At 40.2% G+C, this 27965-nt stretch overlaps 2 protein-coding genes across 5 annotated transcripts in view; one reads left to right on the top strand and one right to left on the bottom strand.

Moving 5' to 3' along the window:
* Positions 1-10061, top strand: part of LOC146772549 (uncharacterized) — a 36553-nt gene extending 26492 nt beyond the window's left edge. For 3 of the 4 annotated variants that reach the window (XM_085639603.1, XM_085639602.1, XM_085639604.1), the window contains exon 5: positions 177-10061. In XM_085639603.1, coding sequence (XP_085495729.1) covers positions 177-1828 — 1652 coding nt within the window. In that variant the 3' untranslated portion in view covers positions 1829-10061. The remainder of the gene's footprint in view (positions 1-176) is intronic. The other variant, XM_085639605.1, reaches the window with a different exon arrangement.
* A 4144-nt stretch (positions 10062-14205) lies between these two features.
* On the bottom strand, positions 14206-26334 carry LOC146772548 (extracellular calcium-sensing receptor-like). The gene is made up of 6 exons (XM_085637011.1): positions 26114-26334; positions 25309-25600; positions 20379-21218; positions 18597-18824; positions 18112-18235; positions 14206-15128 (listed from the first exon to the last, which is right to left on the bottom strand). The coding sequence occupies exons 1-6, from the start codon at positions 26332-26334 to the stop codon at positions 14206-14208; spliced, it is 2628 nt and encodes an 875-aa protein (XP_085493137.1).
* Positions 26335-27965: the final 1631 nt, after the last annotated feature.

The raw sequence follows: 27965 nt of genomic DNA, 5'->3' as shown, positions 1-27965 counted from the left end.
AAGGTCAATGGCATAAACATGCAGAATAGAGATTTTTCATAGATTAAGCCATCAAAAAAAATGTGTCTTTATGATAAAAATATATTTAAACATTGATATCGGGAAGCTGACGTCAGAGTTTGCACTAGTAGTCGTCGATTTCAGCTCACATTTAGTTTTTCTATTTATTCCAACAGGAGATGGTTCGTTTGATAAATATCGAGCATTAGATCATGAAAAATATCTCAACAAAGGAAGGGGAAATGAAGACTGTCTTGTGAAAGAAATTGCCAGGAACACATACATGCAGTATCTAATGCAGACAGAAACCAGCAATGAATGGCCACTGATCCAAGCAGAGAATGGAAAGTCCATCTCAACTGCACTAAGAAAGTCCATTGCCGGTGTTAGGGGCGTCTTCCAACCCACAAGCTTGACTGAGCAGCAGAATTCTTACTCTTCATTAATTACGCACCAAAGAAAACGCACACCAGAGAAACCTTACACGTGTACTGTATGTGCAAAAAGGTTCACTCGACTGCCAACTCTCATCTACCATCAAAGGGAGCACACAGGAGACAAACCGTTCACCTGCAGTGAATGTGGTAAGATGTACAATCACAATTATGAGTTGATTACACATCAACGCCTGCACACAGGTGTTAAGCCATATACTTGTTCAGAATGTGGGAAAGGTTTTAGTCGGAAGTCAGCATTAGTTAATCATCAGAGACTCCATGCCCAGGAAACCATGTACACGTGTGAGGAATGTGGAAAAAGTTATAGCCAGAAGTCAAATTTGCTTATACACCAAAGAAAGCACACAGGAGAGAAACCATATTCATGCAGTGAATGTGGAAAGAGTTTTAGGGGCCCCACCACCTTGAAGGTACATCAGCAAATTCACACAGAAAATAAACTGTATACATGCATGGAATGTGGCAGGAGCTACAGCCAGAAATCAAACTTCATCATGCATCAGCGGATACATGCAGATGAAAAGCCATATACATGTGATGAATGTGGAAGGAACTTTAAGTGGTCGTCATCCTTAAAAATACATAAGAAGATACACACAGGCGAGAAGCCATTTGCATGTGAGGAATGTAGAAACACTTTCCGTTTGGCATCAATATTGCATGAACATCAGAAAATACACTCTGGTGAAAAACCGTACGTATGTGGTGAATGTGGGAAGGGTTTCAGACAGTTATCAAAACTGAATGGTCACAAGCAAATTCACACAGGGCAGAAACTGCATAAATGCAGTACATGTGGAAAGGGTTTTAGTCAAAAAGCAGGACTGACCACACACTTACGAACACACACAGGGAAAAAGCTTTATGCTTGTGATGAATGCGGAAGATGCTTTCAGCAGGCCTCCTACCTAATCTCTCATCAGATAAGGCACACTGGTGAGAAACCATTTATATGCAGTGAATGTGGCAAAGGTTTCTGCAAGTCCGCCTATTTGGCCCGACACCAGCGAATACACACTGGTGAAAAGCCGTTCAAATGTGGTGAATGTGAAAAGACGTTTAGCAGTCCATCAAACCGGTTGCAACATCAACGAGTGCACACTGGCGAGAAACCCTACCAGTGTAGTGAATGTGGGAAACGTTTCAGTTATTCAACGAACTTGCTGTATCATCAGAGTGTGCACACAGGAGTGAAACCATATCCATGTAAGGAATGTGGCAAGAGTTTCAGTCAGCCATCTAACTTGGCCACACATCAGCGGATTCACAAAAATGAGAAACCCTACCCGTGCACTGAATGTGGTAGGTGCTTCTCTCAGGCTTCCAATATGATGAAGCATCTCCAGAGACACAAAAGAAAACTTACGTAGGAGCTGTGCCAGAAACTTGGCCTATTATTGTTTCTATAACTTCAGGAATATTTAAGATTTGCTAATAACTTCTATTCAGATTGTTTGTGGTTAATTCTGGGATCCATGATTCATGTGTTAATTAATATTATTGATAATATATTGTTAAAGCACTTAACCCTAACTTCGGTTATCTAGACATGTGGTTACATTTTTAATGGTCAGAGGAGGTTGAAAGGCTCAACCGACTTCTGGTATTCTGATCATGCACAATCAGGTTGTCCACCTTTTTTGCTAGCAAACTAGTTAATCTGTAAACTTACCTCTGGATAGTACTTTTGTAAAATATCCAGAGGCACTACCCATGGAGAAATTATGTAAGAAAAATATATGTTGTCTTAAACTATAGAAGACTTAAGAAGGTATATTTAAACACCTAGCTGGAGAAAGATGAACGTTCATCTTGAAAACAAAAAGGCCTTAAATCACAAAGATTTTTTAGATTGCACAATATTTTGAGCTAAAAAAATGTAACTGCACAAAATGTGTCCAATTCATGCACAAGAAGAACTGTGAGATAAGCATGTGTAACTTACAATGCTTCGCCTTAATCCAGGGTGCCATTTGGTGATACTTGGGTGAGTTGTGTGCAGTCAGAAAATAGATGGAAAATCTATTTGGGCTGCAGAATACCCATACATGGCTATGGAATGCTAATGCGTTTGATTCCAGCAAAGCAAATCTTGCTCCAATGGGCCAGTTTCAAACGTGAGACTCATAGAGGTGTGGCTATCCATGTAGTGTGAGCCCAGATCTTGTACTCTTTGCATCCAGATCTAAGAAATCAATGTTGTCATTTAAGAATTTAAGAAAAAATAAAGAAAGTAAGAAAAAAGCCAAGGAAAAGCCAGTCAAAGCTGTTGTCATGTGACATCAACAAAACCACTTGGAGTGCCACATTCACAATGGTCACGGTCACTCTTTATACAGTTCAATCTTCATTGAAAATCGGAAACATGTATAATTTCATATGAACTGGTGTTCAGGTCATTAAACCATTTGGGATGGGAGCAATGTACTACAGCCAACAATTGCCACCACCACAGACCGCAGTGCTACAAAGGCCCTCATTTGGCCTTCATGGTGTTTCAATTATTTTTATCGATACTCCAGGTTTTGGAATTTACTCAGCAGGTTATATAGCTCCCATTCAGATGGGTAACTAGCAGTACTTTCCAGATTCTGGTGTTTTCTGCACCCCAAATCCTGATGTTTGTGTAATTAGCAGACCATCTTTTCAAAGTGTATACCAGTACTTTTGACCTGCCAAAAGTGTCTGGCCTGCATGGACTTTATCGAACCAGGACATTATCGGTTGTCGTAAACTCTGCATCTCTTATAATTCTGATCTTTGTGCATTGATTTGAAAACCTCCGCGCATTTATAACAAGGGTGGTAGTGACAGTAGGTCACAAGGCTGCACTTTAAAAAACAAACACAAATAGAAAAATAATAATAAATAAATAAATATATAGCATTGCTCAAAATATTCTGGTGAGGAAAAAATTTGAAGCAAGTGATCTGGTCAAATTTGACCCGTTTTTCAGGCAGGAATCATTAACTGAAATTGGATCAAGATTTTTAGGTTTTTTTACATTAATAGACCATCATTTCCTCCACTGTTACCTTGTGGTTTTATAATTATGTGACAAATTTCCCGGGATCGGGTTTTGTGTTTTAGACACATCGATGCTTCACTCGGCAATTTACACATTTGTTTTTTTGATTCACAGGTATTTTCATGAATATTTCCTTCTGATGTAAATGTGAATCACCTCCCATTTTATAACCAGTTATAAATGTGCTAAGCATATCTCACATATGGAATCAAATTATCTGTGATTCTTGCCCCAAGTGCCATTGTTAACAAGAACCTCTGTTTATCAATGTCCAATTGAAAAGGAGTCACCAGTGTCAAACATGCACAAGCGATTAGCACAAATTGCTCCATTAGCTGTTACTTGTGTTTAATGAAGTTTATTAACAAATCAAAAATAGAAGTTTAAATAATTCTTTCAGAGTTTTCCAGCATAATGCAAAGCTGCAGACTCTGCAACTTATGCACTGCTGAGCCTAAGGGCATCATAAAGTATGCAAATATATGTTTTCCTATCTCTTAAAAGAAAGGATTTTCAATGCAACCAGTATTTCTGTCTTTTATAGCAGATGTTCTACTGCAAACGTATTCCCTTTCAAATGAGGCTGCTTATAACATTACTTAGGAATGATACTTTGTTTTTAAAATGGAGAGCCATCAACATTGAACAGAGCTTCACAAAATGTAATTTTAGCACATCTGTAAGATAAAACATTTTGGTGTTTCAGTTGCACTAAGCAATAGATTTATTTAGCTGTAATTCAAGTTCAACTGTTCCATGACTCCATGGCACGTAGGAGTTTCACATTTTTCAATACATTTTGTTACCTAAATCTTTTGGTGTCAACAATTGGCTCAGAATCAGTTGGATGTGACAACAACAAAAACATCATATCTGCACAAAATCATAACAGAACTGAAAGATCTTCACTGAAAAGGCATTTGAACTGGTTTAGAATGCTAACAATAGAATAACCTAGAGTGCCACCATGCCACACCTGTGTTTGGATAAAAATGCACCGTATGATTGGTGCAGCTCTATTTTCTAGAATGAATGTGGAAAAAGGAGAGTATCTTTCTTTGAATCTAGAGAATAATAATTGTGTTCTTTCCTTCAGATGTGCATCACGGAAGGAACCAGAATGGAGGTGGTTATTCTACTTTTTCCATACATTGCATACTGTTCTCCAGGTTTGTTAGGATGGTGACTTTTCAGAAGGTCTTGTGAGAAGAAAGTTTAGTTGTCCCATCCTGGCAGAGAAGGCAGTGAGATGTTCGGGTCTTAGCTCTGACCTCAGAATTAAAGCTGGTCTCTACAGCAGAATATTAAAATATGTCTGCTGCCCACAGTAAAATACAAAACTAAGCTGCTCTTCATCATAAAATATAGAAGTTTAGATACTTTCCACAACAGAAGATCTAAAAATGTGTGCGAAGCTGGAAATAGTATCGTATATCACTGGATCTTTGCTATAATTATAGCTTTCAAGGACTATGCATGCTGTATCAGAGTAAATATGCAGGTGGGTTGAGTTGCCAATGGAGGCACTGGCACTATGAGGTGATGTCATGTAGTAATATAGATTTTCTAGTTGTGCAGTAATCAAATGATTATTTTTGTACATTTTAGAAAAGTGCACTAATTTACATTTGGAATTTGGACAAATATGTAATCTCCAAAGTTATTTCCCTTGCGTGTGCAGAGACGAACCTAAATACCTGTGTTAAATGCTTGGGAAAATGTGCGGTTACATTTGTACTTTGCACAAATACTTCTATATTTCTAATCACTCAGGTGCTTTGATAATCAACGCTATTGTGTTTATATGCATTTGCAGTAGTAATTTCCATTCCTATTTAGCAGCAAATATTTCCTTATCTTGGTTTGAATTGATTGTCCATCATGTTTCCTCAAAGATGGTCCTTATGGGTTTGACATTTACAAACTGAGGATAGCGTATGCCGTTTGTGTTATTGTTTACCACTTCTTGCAGCTAATGATGTCTACTCCCCAACAGTCTTCTCCAACTTTTTAGCTTTCTTGTCTCATTTGACTATTCCTATATACTGTTATGATTAATGGTGTTTACTTGTAAATTCAATCTCAGCCTTGTTACTCGTTAAGTCACCTTTCCAAGACACATTATCTTGTAACTATCAGTTGTTTCTGGTAGAGACATGTCTGTGATGCATTGGGAAAAGTGCCTAATTTTTAATCTAAAACAGAAATAAATGCAGTGGCCCAAAGTTTTCTTAGGATCCTATCAAATGGCGGGCTTGAAAGATACGAAGGCTACCTAGTCTTGATTCCACCTCTTGCCTCCTTCCTCACCCACCTCATGCTTCCTGTCTATTTATCCAACTCCTGCTGTCTCTTTTACATCCCTATTTTCTATCTTTTTCTTCCTCTCTTTTTTCTCCCTCTTTTGGAATCTGTTGTCCTGTTCTGGGTCAAAATCTGATGAAGAAAAATTATCCTGGGTCACCAAGAATGAATGCGGGTGTTGGCCATCTGCAAACACCGGCACAAATTATGGAGTAATTGAAAGTAGTGAAAGCCCAGGGGGTAGAGAACAATACGTTATGACTAAACAAGTAGGATCTGTGATGTATGAAGCTTAAAAACTTAGATAGTTTAGTGAAATATACTTGGGAGAGAGTGATTTCAAAAGAATATGTAGTAGTTTGTTAAAACTGTTGTTAAGGTTGCCGTTATTGTTTGCTTGCTAGACTTAACAATGTTTCATTGAAGTGGTTGAAATATGACTCATAGCACCAGCACAACAGGGGTGCCATGTTGGAAATGGAAGTGAAGATTGTTGCAAACCATAACCGGGTTCTGGCCCTTCTTATCCGGCAGTGTATAAACTCTTGTGGTTCATTGGTTGTGGGTATAAAAGAGGGTATGATGTAAGTCTTGAGGGGTCCAATGTGTATGTAAGAGGCCTCCATCCATCCCAGATCTTTAGGATAATTACTGGTTAGATACATGGATTCCATGTAAAGACAATGTATAGAGAAAAAATGTGTATAGCTTTAAAACTAGGCGTGGACCTGATCCTCCTTGTCCTACTTTGGACTCAGTACCTTGGTTCCTATGTCAGAAGTGACTGATATCCTGCCATGTGGGTTACCTATCTCTTCTTTATACAATATAAGCAGTGCACCGTGTCTTCAATACTGCCACTAAGCCTTTTGTAGGAACGCAAAGCAGGCCTTTCTTTAAAAAAGTGCCAAAAGGCACTCTTAAATTTTGAAAGTTCTTGTTAAATTTAGCAACATTTAAAGACCTGAGATGCTGAACTTTGCATGTAGGTATCTATTGGTATTTATACAGCGCCAACCTAGCTGAGGAGCAAATGAGCGCTGTACGTTACTTGAGGGAAGGTAAGACAATGTACAAGATCGCATACATCAAGTGGTTACCACACAAATACAGTTCATACGTTACATTTCACATTTTAGGCACAAGAACATTAGGTGATTTGCCCAGATTCACATAATGTGGAGTCAGGTGCTGAGGCCTGGGCTCAAACCTGGATGCTCGGATTCCAAAGTCAACAGCTCTTCTGCCAGGCCCTATATACTTATGCCATAGCCATATCTCCTCATGTCAAAATATCAAGTTGTTTACATCGCTGTGGGAAAATGTTAACTCCAGAATGCTGACTACAACTTTATTGCCGAGATGATTGTGCATAAAGAAGTATAGATTTAATATTCTTAACTATGTAATGATAAATGGTACTTATTATGACTAGCCTTGTTAATTGCGATATGTGTGGTTACTCCTGTTACCAGAAATAATGCAGTTAGAAGTATGGGGCCTAACACAACACTCTGCAGTTTTCCCTTCATAGATTCAGTTTCAGTGGGTCAAACGTGTTCCAATTTATCAAGGGAATTTGCTGGTCAGTTAACGTTGGTCCCCATTATCACAACAAACTCGTAATTAGGAGTTATTTTGCAGCCCCAATAAATTGCGACCGGTGGAGTTGGATCAGCCCGAGCACCAGGCACTTGTAATGACGGGCCTGTACATATTGTCAAGAAATATAGAAGTCTGGTTAAGAATAGTATGTCTACTCATCAATAAATACTTAGACTATGTATTTGCCGATAATCTGGATTCAAAATGTTTGTACTTCATATGAAAAACTTGACAAAGTGGTAAAACACCCATTTTTTTGCAATCTTGATACAACTTCCACAACAGTTGCAGACAGCATTGCATACAACACTACACAGAATAGGTTTTAGGTCAGCCATTTTTCTAGATTGGATGGCTCTCTTGTCTATCCCAGTTCTCTGCTCTTTATTATCTTGCTTTCCTCCCTATTATTGTCTTTGTCTCGCCTCTAGGTCATTTCCTGTTTGCCATTGCTTTGAGTGGCTGAATTGTATCCTTGTACTGCAGATGTCATGGACCTATTTTTTTTCTTTTTCTGTTAATTTCATCTAGCATCGAATGGGACGGCACGTTCTGCTGCCTGCAGCTGTTTCTGCACACGGAGTATACTTGTGTGATTCCCCTAGTTTCTCTGATGTCGCCTACTGCTTCTGTCTTTCATAGTGTTTGAAGTTGAGAACTGCTTCAGTTCAATACACCGACTTTCTTCCCTCCTTTGCCTCTCTAACAGTTTCTGTCTCTCTTTGCACTCCCTTGTCTTCATGTCTCTTTCCTCTCTTCCACCTCCTCTGTCTCACTTACCCTCTCATGCAGATTGCTGGCCACTGCTATTAGTTTTGCTAATGGCGGATACTTTTAAAATACCCCAGCCCTGGCAAAGCCGGTAGCAAAGATTGAGTATCTTGAAAGTCTGTTTCTTATACCTTTAAGGCCATGTTGAGTAATGCAACGTGGCCTCATGCAACCCGTCGGCTACCTTGAAAGAATAGGAAAATAGTGTATCATACTTTCTAGTAGGCCACCACATTGCTTGATGCTACGTGACATAACACCGTTTGGCGGCCCTGTTAAAAGTAAAGAAAGCAATGTTTTTGTATTAAAAATGGCTGCCACGTTGCCTCCCTCCATATTGCACATTGCATCAATCAACCTCATAGCCGTCTTCAAGGATGAAAACGTTATTTTCTATTCCTCCACTGCTATTGGCTTTGGCAATGCTGTCATAATTAAAAGCAAACTGTATTGGCAAAGACACTATGGACAACAGCAAAGCATTGGCAAAGTAAGACCGATTGACTTTGTCAGTGGTTGCCTAGAAGAATTATTATTTTTTCATTATCAATGAGATTAAAAGCCCAGAATGTATTGCGATATTATGAAAAGGAATCCTGCATTTTCAAATAAGTGCTAATCAGAAGTGAACTTTCTACCTCATTCAGGCTCTTCTTTGTCAGAATTAAGATTGTGAGATGTCAATATGTCCATCTGTCGATTGTCACATCTCTAATATGGTGTTTCACTGACTGACTTGGAGTCGTAACAACAGCCTTCTACCAACATAGGAAGCATCGTGCAGGCTGTTTCTAGCACGCACAAGTAGAAAGTATAAGATAAGATACCCTTTCGACTTATGAAGCATCCTTCTTCCTTGCACGCCACTAGCATACTTAACTTGGAACTGGTGCTTGAAACTACTGTTTGAAGAGGTTTAAGTTTTTACATGTTGTGTTATGTATCATGCTATGCTATGTCAGTGTCCGATTCCCAGAATCCCATTTTTGATCTCAAATGTTAGATCCTGATTCAAGGAATCATTCTTCCATAGATGGGACATATACGTTCCAAAAATCCAGAAGTATGGTCGATTTTCTGAGTAACGGCAGAGTTTAGCGTGGTGAAAAAATGGTTTACTACGGAGGGCAAAGGTACTAACCCTCAGAGAATCATAATTTGTGGGTATTCACACACCTTCGCTATGTTTTTATCCAAACCATTACCACCTGCAGTAGTTCTGGAAGCAGTGAAAAACAGAAAGTACCCAACCTCCACTAGCCCCATGCATTTCCTGTGGACATACGTGGAGGGGTTTCTCAGATGGGAAAGTATTTTCCTGGTGGAGGAATAAAAGAAAAAAGGTTTAATGTTGGAGTGCACATTCCCGCTGCACTAAGTCCTTTGAATTGTTATGTCTCTGTTCTGTTTTCATGACTAAATATGGAGGGGACGTATCCATGGGAATGTGTCAATTGCCTTAATTCCATTCTTTACCACTTGATGTTATAAATCTTTGCAAATCTTGTTAAAAAAAATCTATGATAGATATATTTTCTTCTTTAAAAATGTCCATTTTGAATCAGTCCCTTATTGTTTTATTTATGCAACTCTCTGTCGTGCTGGGGGTACTTCTGAACATTGACCGTTTCAAAAAGGCAAGTTATGGAAGTCCAGCAACATGACTTGTGTGTTTTTTTATGCAGTGATTATGTTTAATAAGATTGAAAATTCTGAGTATATCATAATTGATATTATAATTTAAAATGTATATTAGATTGTTTTCAAATCTGCAAAGTATTTTGGTAGTGATACAACCATTTTTACAGGAGATAAATGTTTAATACATTTAAATATGTTTTACTGTTGGTGAATGGCATCTGCTTCTTGTGACTAATAAATACCATTCTAAATGAGGTCCTCTGTTTTAGATTTTTTTTATTGATTGCAGAAAACAGACAATTTTCAACAAAATACTGAGGTATATAATTTTGGGGGATCTAATGATACTCCCTGGCTAAATAATTTTGTTTAAAAAATAATAATAATACTTTCAGTGGCATGCAGCAATAAGCAATTCACAACTGCGAGTAAGAAATTCTGCAAAATATCCCTTTTATCTTGATAACACAAAGTCATGAGTATGCATCATATGTGCTACAAAAGAAATGTAAGCAAGGCTTTAGTTTAATATTGGGTTAATAACATTTTCATAAGGATATATGCAGACAGGCCACCTTTTATTAGAACAATTTTTCTGCCAAATGATTTTATAACTTTTTAACATGTGCATTGCTATCTCAATCCTATCAAACACAATGAGCAGATATCAGTGTATACCTCACATATAGAATTTACTGATCCACACGGGCTAAATAAACTTCCATGTGACATTGGTAAGAGGCGTAGAGCACCACTTCCACACACATACATAAACTCTGCTATCTCCACCCACTCTCTCTCTCTTCAGCTGGTGAATCACTGTCCCACATCCACACAGCTAAAATAAACAGACTTACAACATCACTTAAATTGTGGAAAGATAATTTTAAGCATTGAGCCATGGAAAACACACACAATGGGTAATTTGTGCACAATTGAATCCCTCCCAGATTCATCCCACAACTGAACACCGGTACATGCACACCCCTCAACTACTCCATCATATGGCAAAAGATGCACATCAATTTAAAATTCAGTATATTCTGAATGACCACATCTCATTGAATGCAACATGCACCACCTGAGTACATGTCTGTAGTAGACACATCCAATAAGCCTTTGAACAGATTCATATGCCACCAGAACTGTCCAGTAGGCAAACCACGCTCAAAGATTGTGTTATGCGAAGCACACTTTCACAGAGCTGCATTTCATGCATTCGTTTTAGTAGAACTGCTAAATACCGCCTTACAATGCCATAGCCCATCACTAAAGGAGGCATAACCTCGGAAAATCAAATCACCCACGGTTGTGCATGCATGCCAATAACTAGGTAGTCATCTTATTGTGGTTTTTGCCATATAGTGCTACAAAAACCAAAGGTAGCCAACGGCGCGTCTGCATCTTAAAACACTTCTTTTTAAAGTCGTTTTTGTTCTTAAAAATGGCAAAGCCGCCCCAAGATGGCTGCTGCTAGCAGTGCCCATGTAGGATTCAGCATGCCGCAAGCAGCAACAATGGCATGATAGTAGTGTCAGGGAGCTGCAGAAGTAAAGAAATACATTTTACAAGGAAAAATGTACTTCCTTTAAAAACAAAAGGGACTACTTTTATGGCAAATGTTCACATTGTGAAGAGTGGGTGGTGGCAAAGTTTGAATGAATGATAATTCAGCAGACCAATGGATGAAGAGAACTGTCTAAATCTATGTGAAACTGCTAATGTTTTCCCAACAAGCAGTGCTAAAAACTAGTGGCATCTGAATAACAAATAAAAAATAAGATACGTAAAATATAAAACAAAGCAATTTGGTTGCCACAATTATAGTCAGCGGCGCTTAACATTTAATTGGTGATGTGGGCGCATTATTTTTCGTGTTTCGGAACCTTAATCTGATCTGTAGCCACATCAAAGCAGGTCTTTTGATTCCACCATATGATTCCGACATTTCCCAAACCACTCACATTCATATAGTTTCATATAGGACATCCTTATTCTAGTCATTAAACACATAATAGTGAGATACACATTTCTCAGATAAATGAGTCATATAAATAAGCACATATAGTAATACCTCATTCTGCCTAATAAAGTCACAAGAGGAAACGTCACTGCCTTAGTCGCGAGGCATACTGAAAGGGAGGTAGGTAAACTTTTTAATTCAGTTCCGAAAGTTCCTGTACCTGACAAAATTAAACTTTCAAGGAAAGGTGGACCGCCCGTGCTATGGAATCGCAGCAAGTGTTTGGCAGAACTTTCGACTGTGGCATCCAACATCTATCAAAGAATGCTGTCTTATGATTAGTACTTATAAATACTCTGAGGAGTCTTGTTGCTTGGGGAGCCTCATGACTTAATGCCTTATTATGAATCATAATGTCCTAGTGAAAATCTAATCTACCAGGAACAGGAGTTACCAACCCAATCTGGATTGTGCGATGTGTTGGACAACCAGTATCTGTGGATTCACCTTGGTCTCATTTCACCGGTTAAAAGCAGGTAGGATCTATTCAGGCAAAAGTCTGCGTAATGAGAGAAAACATGCTTGAATCGTTGTGCATGAGCAATACCCCTGCTTGTTAACTTTTCCTCATGTATTAATGGTGTAGTAATTCTGCACCCGGAATTACCATAACCATATTGCCATAAAATCTTGTAGCAGAATTACAGATGCTGTTTTCCTACACAAGTGAGTTTGAGTCAACGATTAGGAGAAATAGAGGGCGAGTGACCGCGATTTCCTTTACACGATCTAGGATTCATGCAGGCTTGTGCGTCCTCACCAACCATGGTCATTGAATATTATGTCCAACACAGCATTAGGGAGCAGACATTGACTTCAGAAGAGAGAAGAGACTTTTAAGTAAAGGTAAGGTATATAAATATAAGAGAAGATTAAAAGTTTGACTACATCATCAACCTGGGTATAAACACAGAAATCAGGTCCCGATTTAGACTTTGGCTGATAGAGTAAAGGCAGTCAGGGTGACGGAGGACTTTACATCCGCCTCCCTTCCTTTACTCCACCTGCCAAATTTAGAGTTCACCGCCGGCCCTTTTGTGAACTCACTGCGTTTGTATGTACGCATGGCAGTGCATTCATCGTTTATGGTGCACGCTTAGGCTAAACTTTTAAAGGTCTTTTTTCTTTTCCAAAAACACGCTCCCAAAACAGGAGTTTATTGTTGGAAAAGAAAACATTAATGGCCCAGACACAATGGGAGTTTTGTCCCATGGTGTGAGGGTATTTATCCCTGGTGGTGAGAGACAGTGAAAAAAAAGAAAATCCAACTACCCATCCAGATAGCTCACGGTCTGATAGAAGAAGAAAGAAGGGAAGGTGCACTCGATCAAGGAACCTTATATAAGCAAAAACAATATTCGGAGATGCGTTTTCATCCTTTATTCATATTCTTCAATAAGAAGATAGGCACACAGCCAACGCGTTTCGTTCCCTCAAGCCTTGGGAACTTCGTCAGGGCTGCAACAATTTATAAAAACAGACCACATAAATATACATATAAAATACATATATAAGTGATAACAAAAGACAATATACAAGAAAAAATAAACAAAAAGAAACATGACTAAACAATATATATAAAACAATCCAAACACAGAAGAGAACAACAGACTTAACAGACTCATAATTGGCACATTACAAAAGATTCATGACAAGAATAACAATCATTAATACAATATAAAATTTCACGGTCTGATGACTTACTTTTCAAGGCCCATAGTCCCTTTGATCATCGGAGGAAGTTTAATATAAGAGCAGTAAATTGTACTCCTTTGGCATAAATCCAGCAGCATGTTTCGATCTAAATCGGACCGGCGGACCGAGAGTTTGACAGGCTGAGTACCCCGCTGCTGATAAAGTACCCAGTCCATCAAACTCTAAATTAGGCCATAAGTTACTGCATTTTAGAGCAACAAAAATATTCCATAAAATAATTCAATACAATAGTTAGTACAAGGTAAGTCCTGTCCTTGAACATTCATTTGTAAGCTGCAACAGGACCAATATGTGCAACGTGTGGGGCAGCTCATGCAATAACACATAAAATAAGTGCTTAAAATGTTTTGCAGAAAACACTGGACTTAGAAGTCAAATTCCACAACCATGGCACCCTCTGGCCTTGTGTCCTGATTTTATGGCTAAAGCAGCGGATCCAAAATGGTTGATAGGTGGTCTTATAATGTGGGCAAATCATGACTTAATCTTGAGTGTTGAGGATGACTAACCATTTTTGCAGGAGCTTATCTGGTTGTGGTCAATTATCTCCAAAGAAAATGATGGTCTGCCTCTCTCATCACACCCCAAGAATGCTCTAAATTGTGATAACTGAGTTGCAAGGTAGTGGCTGCTTCTCCATTCAGAAGGTACTTATGAGCTTAAAGCCTTTCCGTACTGTTGGGCAAGTGCTTTCCTATTAAATGTTGTCTGGTGTTCATTTCGGGCCTTAAGATTATGATGTAACACTTTGGAGCAAAAACACAGCAGAGCAATCCCGCACTGGAAGAGAGAATAGCAGATGCCTCGACGGCTACTGTGTACTTTCCTGTGGTGCTGAGGTAGGCCGGGATGAAGGATACCCAAACGCTGGTGAACACCAGCATGCTGAAGGTGATGTGCTGTGCTTCGTTGAAGCCACTAGGTAGCTTTCGTGCCAAGAAAGCGACAACCAGAGTCACCAGTGCCAGAAGCCCAAGGAATAACTTCATGCCATAGTGGTAGAAGGGAGATCCTTCATTGCAGTCCAGCACTATCCTCCCTTTAAAGGCCTGCTTGTTCAGCTCAGGGAATGGAGGGTAGGCTGCCAGCCAAGTGATATACATCAGAGCCTGAGTTATGGGGCATATTGTAATTATGGAGTTAGGAATGGCGGGCCCCACCCATTTTCTCAAGGAGGAGTTTGGCTTTGTGGCGCGAAATGCAATGACCACTGTAATGGTTTTTGCGAGTACACACGAGACAGCAAATGAAAAGAGAGTAGAAAACAATCCTTGACGCAGCCAGCAATGTACTCTCTCTGGTCGACCAATGAACAGCAAGGAGCAGGGAAAGCAGAACAGGATTGACACCAAAAGAATGTAGCTTAGAGTTCGGTTGTTTGCCTTGACGATGGAAGTACCACGGTGCTTGGTGAAGACACAGAGAACACTTGTGGTCAACAGGAGGAACAGAGCAGTAAGGGAAGATAGGATGGTCCCCAATGGCTCATGGAAAGAAAGGTATTCTTCAACTTTAGGGATGCAAAGGTCCTGATTCTCATTGGGCCACTGATCGTCCGGACACTTCGTGCAGTCAATGGCATCTTAAAAAAAATAAGATAAAGGTAGGGATTGGCACAAAATCAAATGAAAAAGAAACTTGGGGTAAACATGATGTCTTATTGGTCATACAATACAAGTTGAAGTGTGTCTTCAAAATACTATTACATCGGCTGTGTGTATGTGTGAGTCATTTGGTTAAAGGATACTGTACAGACGCTTTCTAAATGACTTCAAAATTCATAAAACTGTAAGATAACTCTTCAAAGATTAAAATGTTTTTATTCCTTAAGCAAACACTAGAACATAATCTCCTTATTTCCCTCTAAGAGAATACTTGACAAATTTAAGAAGTTGTCTTTCAAACAGGGGGTGCTTTAATAGAAAGAGGTGTCAGCCAAATGACTCTATCCAGTTTTTTGATTTATTACTTTTGGAGCCCCTCTGATAATCAGAGCTCAACATCCAGCCACAAGAGATAGTTTTGCTAACCAGCAAGATGCTTTTTTTTATTTTCTATTGAGAATACATCAGAAAATAATCATGAATGAGGGCAATTCCAAATCTAACACCCATTCCTATCACTAGCTGTAGAAATCATTAGCAAAGGTCATACAGTGTTACATAATTTACCTTTCTCAATTGTCATTAAACTTCCAACACCGCCCCTCTCCGAAGTGATAGTTATTGCTGAATCATCATGAATCTGTGACCAATTTTAGAAGCCTCCATATTAGGGCACAAACGTGCTGTGACTCAGCTCCTGGAGCTTGACTCCATCACCGATCCTAGAGGGATCCACTTCGGCCGAAACCTGGTGTTGGAGTTTTCTTCCACAATCGTGCTTGGTTAAACCAGACTTCCTCGTACGAGGCTCTATAGGTACAACATTTTCCGTGTGGTATGGTAGAATTGGACACTAAAGTATGACTCTGCTGGTCAAACACACTGCAACTTGTTCTCTTTCTCCGATACACTGCGTTTCCATCTCTCTATCGGTGGAATATTATAGGACTATGAGAATGCGATAGAGCACTAACCTCATGTGACTGCTGATTAGGCTAAGGAGATAAGAAGGTGGATGGTAATGGAAAAATACTGAGGTTTCTGGAGGAAGGGTTCTATAGGAAGGAAACTCTTGGTGGTAATATCCTTCACCAAAAGGATATTGTAGTGTATTACATTCCACCAGTGGATTCTCCCCTGGATTTAGAACTTGCTTAAAAAATCTAAAGAATGTTGATTACCAGACAACTCTAAATCAGGCCCAATGTGCCATTCTTGATGCTTGTAAAACAATTTATTTGATAGGATTTGCACTTTAAAGTATCTCTTAACAGCTGTTTATGTTTGCTTGATCTGAACACAAACCCTCAAGCATGAACATAAACAATCGTTGATAATGAAAAACTGTACTGTTGTCAGGTATCTTGATGCCCCAGTGGAATTATGATACCTCATAAATAAACAAGTACTACCTCCTCTTACTAAATTGAAACATCTTGGATTGCCAGTAAGGGACCCATTGTTGTATCTGGGAAGTAGTAACATCTTCCTTATAGTGGTAACAGTAATTTACAAGCACTGCAGTTCTTTTCAGCATTGTCCACCACCTTTCTAGGCTCTCATCCACAAACCCAGAGGTTTATTCAAAACATTGGAAATCATAAATGAACAGAATAATAATCAAGATTCAGATCATCTCAAGTATTCCAGCAAAGAATATCAAATCTAGATGTAGGAAGATACACTTTAAAGGATTCCAAAAAGAACATATAGAGAGGTTGTAATGTAATTAGTGCATCTAACAAGATTTTTTCATATTATTTTTTACCAAAGATAAAGAAAATACAAAATAAATACCTAACCGAAGTGATGCGTGTCCCCAACCCCAAAGCAACATAGACACACATCAAAATGTATATTCTGTGGCTATGGAAGATGAGGCACCCCCTTACAGTAGGGACTTGGCTCACTAACATAAAGAATCAGGCGTTTATGGGAAATGTCTTGCTGCGACTCTATATGAATACGGTTGAGAATATGTGACTGTTTTTTTAAGAACTGTATATTAACTGATTGTCATATAGCCTCTTCCTACTTCTCTACTTGTGTTGTCATAACTTTTTTCTTCCCCATCTTCTATTTGACCAGATGAATTACATTAAACCTAGGTGCACACAGCACACTCTGTAAGGCAAACTTACTCAGTTCAACATATAACCTTCACTTCTCTTTTAAAAATCCTCCTCTTTTTCTCTACCATCCTTGTCTCTGTTGTTCCACTGCCTGCCATCCCCTTCCTTTCTCTAACCTGCTCTTTCTCTCCCCTCTTCTCCTTACCCTCTCTTTCCTACATTGTCTGTGTCCTTCTTTCTTCTTTTAATTCCTTTTTCTTTCCAAATGTGTATCCCCTGTGCATGATTACATTAATCGCTTAATTAGCTACAAAATTAATAGTAAGCCCTCTGTACATTGTAGGTACCGATATCAATAACATCACCAGTGCAGCATCCTATAGTGTAGCTTGCCCATGGCAGATTCCTGATCTGGCGTGTGGCCTATCATGATGGTGAGCCCCGCTGCTGTATCGCAGAGCGACAGTAATGTAGTATGTAAGTAATATAATGCGTTGGCATCAATGTTTAGGCATTGACGATCTTCCTAGACATTTTTATAGCAATTACTCGACCCTACTTGGGGATGGAGCAGTTTTGGACATCAGATTTTGCCTCAGAGGTCATCCTAAATTACTAGCTAATCTGGGATGTGCTTTATCAACTCAACAGATTATTCAATTTGTAGTCTTCCAACTGGACTAACAATGGTTAACACCTGGCCAGTTGGACTAACAAGGGTTAGAACCCATCAATTGGATTAGCAATGACACCTGACCAACTGGGCTAACAATAATAACATTTGACATGATACCTTCTGCTAGAAATGTAAAAGGACAACTTAGAGCTGGAAACAAGGTATCCTGCAGACTGGTCGGCAAACCTACCGGCATACGTTAAAGCAACTCACCGCTATGGTTGGAGATCTCATCTTCTGGACACGGAACGCAGTCGTAGCAGCATTTAGGCTGCCCCTCCCGTATCAAGATTCTCTGACCTGCAACACAGCTTCTGCTGCACACTGAAACCGGGGTCTGATGATTGTAAATAAAATATATAAGGTCTTTTGTTGTGACAGTCTTTTATAATAATTTTTAGTATTCGCAATTAGGCATTTTTCTCAGTCACTGCCTGTCGTCACTGCCTACCTTAATGAGTTAAGCTCACCTTCGGAGTGTTCAGATGCTAAACTCACCATGCGTATTCGAATAAAAAATCATGCATAGTTCAAAGGGCATGCAGCCCTCCTGTCAGCCAAAGTGTTACTGCTAACTGAGTTTGACACTACTTTAATGAAACATGAATACAAATGCATACCTTAATAGACCTGCATAAATTGTCTTGGTATGGAAAAAGTGATTGTTTGTTATTAGATTCCTTTGTTTAGTTTCTGACCTGTGTGTATTCATCACCCCACAATATGGCGCTGTCGTTGATGATGAGTTTATGGGACCCAGTAGCCAGAGTAGCGAATGTTCCAACCTTGGAGAAGCTGCTAACACCATTAACCGTTATCCTCCAGTTTACGATGTCAAAAAATCCCGGGGAGTCGCCATTAGAGTCGAAGTAAATCCTTTGACCAGCAGTGTTCCTGTAGCTTACATTCTTCAAGTAATGGAGAAACTAAAAGTAAGAATGGCAAAGTGACATGTTTAGGACATGCAGATACACCTGGGGCAAAGATTATAGCCTTTTCATGAACTGGCACCAACACAAGAACGTGTCATAAACATTTGAAGCATCCGCTTCGGGTTTTTTTTAAGTTTGGAAAGTCGCTGTCCTGACATCAGGACCTTATTCGTAGACATAGATCTAAATCTTAGCGCAATAGTCTTCGGCATTAGAACCTGAGCTGGGGCTTTGGTCTATTCAACATTGATCATAAATCTATTCTGGATCCCTCTGGAGAAAATTCAATTCACTATCCCAGGCATAAGCCATATATAGAGGACAATTTAACCTCGCTTTCAAACCACTGGACACATCTGTTGGGCATTCTACCCTGAATTGCCTACTAGCCTAATTTTTCTTCTAGCAACATTAAGACACCTATATTTTCCAAGTTAAAAATAGATCAAAAACAGAATTCTCTTTCATTTCCTCTGGTTCAAAATGATTGGAAACTAGTCATCATTTCCAAAAACAATTTGTTATTAGATTGTGTCTTTTATCAGTTTATATGTTGGGTACTCGTTGCATTGCCTTTATGCAAGCTAACTCCAGTGCTTTTAAATGAGGAGTGTACAAAATATAATAAATATGTATTTTAGGGCATCTTGTCACAGAATATTTATTATTACCAAACTAAATGGTACTCATTTTATCAGTCAGCAGAGGCTGGTGGGCTGAAATGACACATTGAGGTTTGAACTTGCGACAATGGGCCAAACACTGATTCCTGCAGTGGAGTGATTGCATCAGTCCACTGATTAACCGGACCTGGCATAGATGCGGACCGCGAATATTTCAAAATGCTGCTGTTCTGATTGCATTGGGGCTGCACATGATCAGCGATGCCTTCGACATACTTTCACGCCCCCATTGGCTCCAACTACCTAAGATGGTATTGGTAATGTGAATGTGCATTGTACATAAGATCTTTGACATTATTGGACCTAGCCAACAACATGTGTAGTTTATGGTCTGGTGACAGGTTTACATTGTCTTCTATTATTTTAGTCCCAAGAAACCACAGTGATAGGGTTCTTTAAAAGCAAAAATTCAGATAAGGTAAGACAGAATATCATATCATAACAAAACACAAAATATGGTCCTCTTCTATAATGCTACAGAGATAATAAAAATAAATGATGGAAAAATATGCCATGCAAAGTAATTGAAAGTGGTTAAAAGAGGTTGGCATAAGAATTTCCATCTATCATTTTTTGTTGACCTAGACACTCTGATATGCCTTTTAAAGAATGCCACAGAACTCTGTAAAATAAGGAGATTGTCACTTACTTTAATTTTTCACTACATTTTTAACACATGTTTTTAGCAGCGGGTCTGGATTGAGCTCTTCTTAGATCCTGTGTAACTTCCACACTTTCAGTGACCACCACACAAAGACTAAACATTTCCTATCTCACTTGAAGTGTGTAGTCCCACTCTACTAGACAACGTCTTCAACTTAAATTTAAGTAAGAGACTAGCTTAGTAAAGTGGAAATCAACCTACCTGCCAAGGTTGGTATTTATGAGCAGTTGTACAACTCCCATGAGCAAATGGTCCTTCCCCGTCTTTGCACCGGAGAAGGGCGTGCATCGCGTTGGCCACCACATGGACAGCATTGTAAGCAGCATATGCAAAGCGGAAGCTGGTGATGTCATAAACTGAGCTATCCAGGGATATCAGCTCCTCTGTCCCCAGGCAGAATGGAACATCCCCTGGGATTGGGTCATTAGCATTTGTGGTACTTCCATTTCCTGGCCAGATGCACCCAAAGGCCTCTTCCCAGAAGGCTTTGATAAAGATGTCATTGGGGTATTTGGAAGGGTGAATCTTGGTCAGAAAGTTGCTAAAGCCAGGGATCTCTCCGCTGCCAATGGCAAGTCCTAACGCCCCATTCAGAGTCGTCCACAAGTGCTTATTTGCAAACACGGGCGAGGGCATCCAGCTGGAAACTGCGATCCAGGTCTTTTTGGGCATCCTCGCTGAGCTGACCTCCTCCAAAACTGCTGTCGTCTCAGCGATAAATGTGTAAAGGATGATCACCGTCGAGGTGGCCTTCTTCATCATTTCAACGATCCTAATGATTCGATCCCTGGGCGTGTGAGGGGCCAAAATGTAGAAATACTCCACACATATCCCCTTCTTTGCCATCTCCACGTGGAGGGCGTGACTGCCCTCCTGCCCATAGTCATTATCTGAAGCCAGCATCCCTACCCATGTCCAGCCAAAGTGCAGTAGTAGTTCCACCACCCCGTAGGGCTGAACGTCAACGCTTGCGATGGTCCTCAGGAAGGACGGGAACTGACCCTTGTCGCTCAGCAGTGGCAGACCTGCTCCGTAGCTAATCTGGATAATGAAAGCGGACACATAACTCGGATCAACACAATTGCAATATAGAGGCCCAAGTCACCAAGGCATTTATCAGTAGGCAAAGCATTACTCCAGTGGTACCACTTCACTTACTCCTAAAAAATTTATAAATTGGCTCCAAGTTTGGAATATAGGCAAGTAAGAACAATGTATTTTTAAGTGTGCCAAAACGGAAGCCGCCAAAGCCAAAAGATTAATTTAGAGTTAGCTCAAAGATATGGAGCAATTCAAAATGGCATTTAAGAGTACTTGAAGTAGTACTCCAGATGCCACATCACTTTATTTATAAATGTTCTGACTTGGCACCTAGCTGTCTACAAAGTACAGAGATTTTATCTGTCCCTTTTAGCATAATTACTTGCTTTTCTTGATACTGCAATTCTGCCATTTCTAAGTGATGTAAATAGCATTTGTTACTTTACACAAATTGTCGGTACTCAATTTATAACTTTTAAAAGGATATAAAGTTGTCAAATTTGCCTGGGTTCCTACTCGTGACCTGCAGATCACCTACCGGCAAGGATTCAACTCACCAAGCCTTTCTTCAAGCTTTGTGGTGATTCTGACATAGTAAGACACGTTTGTATACTATATGATATATGTAAAGAATAAATGTAATCTAAAATACCCCAGGGGTTAAGTACTGCAGAAAAAAAATCTAATACACAATTGCAGTGATACACACAGGTTTTTGGTCAGTAGCTGTGTCTTACACTTGACCCGGGGGTGACTTGTACCTGGAAGAACTATAAGTTAAGTATATTTAATTTGTGAATCGTGTTCATTGAGAAAAGGGACTCTTGTCTTATATCTTTTTTTAGATTTAGACATTATTGGAATATATTATTTTTTCAGATAAGGAGATACATTTTGAGAAATATCAATATGTGGAGCAAATTTATCCAGTGGATGTTCCTAAGAATTATAATTTCCTCCTGAAATGGGTATATTTGCTGCTACTACCAACCTTTACCTAGGACCATTAGACTCCTAAAGCAGGAGGTGATTTCAGTGTGCTAAGTCAGTGCAGATGGCCTAGACCAATAGGGAAAATACTAAGTAGTAGGAAAAAAGGCACACCAGACTGCCTTCAGGACTCATTCTGGACGCCATATATTATGCCACTCTAGACCCGCTAATAGCGACAAAATTAAAATGCCCTGCTGATCTAAAAAATTTAAATGTCTATTGTTAATCTCTATGATACATTTTGTATAGCGATAGTATTAGTTTATATCAAGGCACAAAGACATATTTTGATAACGTGATGAAGACATTGACAACATAAGCGGGGTCTATGCAAGGAGGGTCCATGCAAGGAGGATCTCAGCAAGCAGGGTATACACAATCAGGGCAATGCAAACGGGGTGTATGCAAGCCAGGTATACACATTCAAGGTCCTTGCAAGCAGGGTCTATGCAAGTAAGGTCTATGCAAGCAGGCTCTATATGAGCAGGGTCCATGCAAGCATGGTCTATGCAATCAGGGTCCATGCAAACAAGGTCGATGCAAGCAGAATCTTTGCAAGCAAGGTCTTTTCAAGCAGGACCTATACAACCTGGGTCTATGCAAGCACGTTATATACAATCGGGGTCTATGCAAGCAAGGTCTATGCAAGCAGGGTCTACACATGCAAGGTGCATGCAAGCAGGGCCTATGCAAGCACGGTCTACACATGCAAGGTCCTTGCAAGGAGGATCTCAGCAAGCAGGGTATACACAATCAGGGCAATGCAAACAGGGTGTATGCAAGCCAGGTCTACACATGCAAGGTCCTTGCAAGCAGAGTCTATGCAAGTAAGGTTTATGCAAGCAGGCTCTATATGAGCAGGGTCAATGCAAGCAGGTTCTATGCAAGCAGGGTCTAAGTAAGTAAGGTCTATGCAAACAGGCTCTATATGAGCAGGGTCCATGCAAGCATGGTCTATGCACTCCGGGTCCATGCAAGCAAGGTCTATGCAATCAGGGTCCATGCAAGCAAGGTCGATGCAAGCAGGGTCTACACATGCAAGGTGCATGCAAGCAGGGCCTATGCAAGCAGGGTCTACACATGCAAGGTCCTTGCAAGCAGGGTCTATGCAAGCAGGGTCTACACATGCAAGGTCCTTGCAAGCAGGGTCTATGCAAGTAAGGTCAATACAAGCAGGGTCTACACATGCAAGGTGCATGCAAGCAGGGTCTATGCAAGCAGGGTATACACATGCAAGGTCAATGCAAGTCGGGCCCATGCAAGCAGGGTCTATTCAAGCAGGATCTATGCAATCATGGTCTATGCAAGCAGGCTCTATATGAGCAGGGTCCTTGCAAGCATGGTCTATGCAATCAGGTTCCATGCAAGCAATGTCGATGGAAGCATAATCTGTGCATTCAAGGTCTATTCAAGCAGGACCTATACAACCAGGGTCTATGCAAGCACGGTCTATACAATCAGGGTCTACGCAAGCACGGTCTATGCAAGCAGGGTCAACACATGCAAGGTGCATGCAAGCAGGGCCTATGCAATCAGGGTCTACACATGCAAGCAGGGTTATTCAAGCAGGATCTATGCAATCATGGTCTATGCACACAGGGTCTATATAGTATGGTTTACACAAGGGGGGTCAATGGGAGCATTTTCTACTCAGAAAGCATCTCTTTAAGCAGAGTCTATCCAAACAGGGTCTATTGTTGCGGGGCATATACTAGCAGGGTTCATGCAATTAGGGTATATTAAAGCAGGGTCTGTATTTATTAGGTTTGAACCCTGATCTGCAGAATTACACATAGATTGGCCTGGAGCACGGGAGATTTCAAACGTTCACAAGTTGAGCCAGGACTGGGTGTAGATCACTGGTTCTTGACCTTTTGACTTTTGTTGATCTCCACTTACTCATAAATGGAATTTGGGGACCCCCCACTGAATCATCATTGGAATATGGGGACTTCTACTGAAACACTATTGGAGTTTTGGAACCCCACTGAGTCATTACTGGATGCCGGCACCCCAGCCAAAGCAATTTCCATTATTTTAACCTCAAAACAATACACAAAAATAGAGAAGCAAGCCTTCATCAAACAAATATGCAAATACACAAATGATCAATTTTTTTTAAATTTTCAAACCAATATAAACAAGTCAACATTTTAATTTTGATGGGAAGGTTCAGACTTTTCTAAATTCAACTGAGGTGATGCATCGGCTGTACTATATTCTGTTTGATGTATTTGCACTGCTTACATGAACCAATCTTAGAACACCAATTTACTTTATAGCCTCCAATTGCAAATCCCTTCACATTTACTTAACATTTAATAATTTTCAATTTAGCATTTTCCTTCCTTATTTACATACACTTTATTAATCGTTAATATTATTTCATTTTCTAAGCAGTTGCAGACCCCCCGAGTAGGCGCTGGGGACCCCTAAGGGTCCCCAGGCCACATGTTAAGAACCACGGGTGTAGATGATATACTATTATATAATAGTAACTTAATCTTTTTACGTAGCACTTTTTACCAACATAATTGCTGTCCTTATGCATTATAAATAACAATTATTATTATTGCCCAATTTAATAGTACACAGTTTATCGACCATCGAAGAGACAGAGGGGAAGATTTGACCTTGCTAGGATTCAAACACATCATCTGCAAGCCACAGCAGATGTCAGTGGCCAGGGTTTAACCCAGTAAAACATCTAGCTGGCTTTCTGCCAGTTTAGTGAACCCAAGTAGCCGTCATCTTCTAAAAGCAGTTGTCAGTCTTCCAGCTCAATCCATGCACTGGTGTAACACCCAATGATGGTATTTGTCCCTCCCCCTTATGAAGATCAAGAGTGGCCCCAGAGTCTCCCATATCTCACAGATATTCATTGGTCTTGGGCTGATTGGAGGCCCTTTGAAGGGTTTGGGGCCCCAAAGGGTTAGGGACCTTCCTGCGTCACAGTGCCTGCAGGGGCCTGCATTACGCCCCTAGTTCCATGCCATATGCTTTAGCGCTGCTGCAGAGTATCAAATGGAACATAGCCAGGCAGTCACCCAAGACCCCAAACATTTGCTCTGAGAAGCGAGAGTGTTGGTACTCCTACCTGTGGGAACCTTGTGAGTCCCAAGATTCTGGCCATAGGAACGGACCCGGCAGAGGAAGAGTCTCCAAGGATGGCCGCTGGTCTGGGACCCTGGTTGCAGTCGTAGTTTGGCACCATTTGTGTCTGCCCTGATAGGAGACCCATAGTGGCCCCAATGGCGATGGCTTCAACGTAGCAGGAATCCACCAGCTTAAACCCCAGAGTCAGATTAGGGAGCAATTCTTCATTTCGGTTAACCTCTTCTGTGGCAAATACCATGGCCAGGGCATTCTGGTACTTCTCTGTAAAAAATCTGGAAGCAGGATTATGCTGTTGTTTTCTTTACAGAGGGTGTATTCTTAGAGATGTCTTTGAATAGGGCATAGATTGTAAATCATTTTTGTGACTTGTAGAAAGATTAGCATACTTTTACAAATAGAATGCAAATATTGCTATTGTTTATTAATTGTAAATTATGCATTATTCCCTTTTCCACCAACATAATGGAATCAAATAAAGTAATAAAAGGTGGGTTGCCATTTATAGGTAACTGATACACCCTGATGAAGTACAATTATACGGTGTTTCTCTTATATAATACGCGATACACACAGACGCACAAACGGATAGCAAGCACATACACACTATAAATTGTTGTGTCACAAAAAAGAAAATCTTCTATTTCACAAACATCAGCTCTTTTGACAAAAAAGACAGTAACCAAAAGTCTGTTTGTAGTGTTGAGAAACCCCCCCATCCCAACCAAACCCCAATAAACAAGGGCATGGTCTTCAAGAATCACAGGAATAAGAAATCTTCCACTCACATCTGGCACCTCCTTGGTGATGGGGGTCCCTCGAAGGTGGTTGAGGGACGCCCTGATTCTCCATAGAGTGGGACCAGGCCACCAAAGATAATGTCCCCCTCCACTGAATATGCCTCCGTGTTGTCCATGGGTAGCGCGCAGTGCTGGTTGGTGGTCGTCGGCAGGCTGACGGTGAGCAGGAACACGAGAGTCGCCTTGTGTAGGGTCAGCAGCAGCGGCATCTGGGTGGACAACGAAAAGACCCTGTCAATCTGCAGTTCTATGAGTGGCCTGCAGAGGGGGGAAGAACCAAGAACACCATGGTCACGTGCTCATTTGAGGAGTTTTTATTAGAATGTGTAGTACTTGAAGTGTGATAAAGTAAGTTCAAGGAACAAATGTTTTTCTTAGGTGCCTACCACCTCCGCTGCTAAATGCTGGGTCTGCTGAAGATCAAGGCATTTCACTTAATGTTCCTTTCTGTCACCCCTCCACACTTCCTGGCTCTTTATGTAATTCTTGCAGGTTCTTTTTCATCCCTGCTTTCTCCCTTTGCCACACATTTTCTACCTTTATTTCCCTTCTTCTGTCTCCTGTTTCTGCCTCTCTTGCTCGTGGTCCAGGTTCCTAAAAATGTGTTCCAGTGCCCACTATATGCGAAAACAGCACAAATTAAGCACTACATGTATCTCTCATGGACCACACAACCAGTGTCCACTATAGGTCTGTACCAGATAATCAAGATCACCACTATGTAAATGGTTTCAATTTAGATTAATTATATGCAAATGTACCATGTATGGATAGCCTGAAGATCTGGCATGGATTTATTTTGCCTGAGCCCACCATGGAGAGCCCTCAGCTAGCCTGTGTTTGCTCTTCAATACCTGTCCCTGTTGAACAATTAAAAAGGCCACTGTATTTTGAAATCCTGCATAAGCTCAGAGTCAGGCACAAACAAAAGGAGGCATGACACAAAGACACCCGGGCCACTGAAATAATGCTACTCTTCAGCCGCTGCGTTGTCTGCATAATTATGCATTTGCCACATTTGCCACATATTCCGTCATCTGCTGCATAATCTACAGATTTTAACAAAGCAAACAAAAATTCTATCTCATACAAATCAAAAGTTACTAAAATGAGGGGGCGTGTTGCCGAGAAGTGGAAGGCCCTATGCAAAAAGTTGACTGGTCACCTTTCCCTTGCTTATTACTGTATTTGGATGTTAAAATGGCACTACTGAGGTGAAACTTTTGCCCAGACACTTTTAAGATGTGTAAAAAGAACATTTTTAATTAACTATCACAAAATGCGGCGCATTACACTGCATAGCTTCTCTTTTCTTGCCGTATAATTTAGTTTTCCCTAGCCGCATAATTCCAGAGGCCCTGAAAGAAACACAAAGCCTCTTCAGCTACAGGTGCAACCGGAACCTAAGACACTGGCTTAGAGAATCACAAGCAAACTATACAGATATCTGCACCTCATGCATTTTATTGACTTACTTGTACTCTTAAATAATGGGACATCATAGGGCAGATTCTATTCTACATTAAATAAAAATATGATAAAAACAATGTCAAGGAAAAATACAAACAGTTAAGTTAGGCAGTGGTGGGCACACACAGAGCCAGGCACCAGCTTTATCAAACATGCACAAAGTCCAATAATAAATATTGACTCAACACAGAGTCAAACACGCACCAAACATGGAAAATCAGCCAGTCAATACTCTTTATTCCGGCTTTAAGCCATAAAAGAGACTCGCAAATAAAGACTTTAAAAATACGAAGTCAATGTGACTGTATGCAATAGACAAAAGCAATAAAAATGGCCGACAAACGTCATATAAATACATTAAAATTAGTTA

Source organism: Triturus cristatus, chromosome 12 (assembly GCF_964204655.1).
Source record: "Triturus cristatus chromosome 12, aTriCri1.1, whole genome shotgun sequence".
In the NCBI taxonomy this organism is placed as follows: Eukaryota; Metazoa; Chordata; class Amphibia; order Caudata; family Salamandridae; genus Triturus; species Triturus cristatus.
The sequence above is the reverse complement of the archived record's forward strand: the minus strand, read 5'-3'. Positions and strand labels throughout refer to the sequence as shown.

Bases quoted from the DNA above. Each gene is read 5' to 3' on its own strand.
- LOC146772548 (XM_085637011.1), bottom strand. From the start codon at position 26,334: ATGCCGCTGCTGCTGACCCTACACAAGGCGACTCTCGTGTTCCTGCTC. The intron at 18,236-18,596 runs GTCAGAAACTAA...TACAATCATCAG, and splicing joins GGGGTGATGAATACACACAG to ACCCCGGTTTCAGTGTGCAG. The intron at 15,129-18,111 runs GTGAGTTGCTTT...ATTTTTTTTAAG, and splicing joins TGAGATCTCCAACCATAGCG to ATGCCATTGACTGCACGAAG.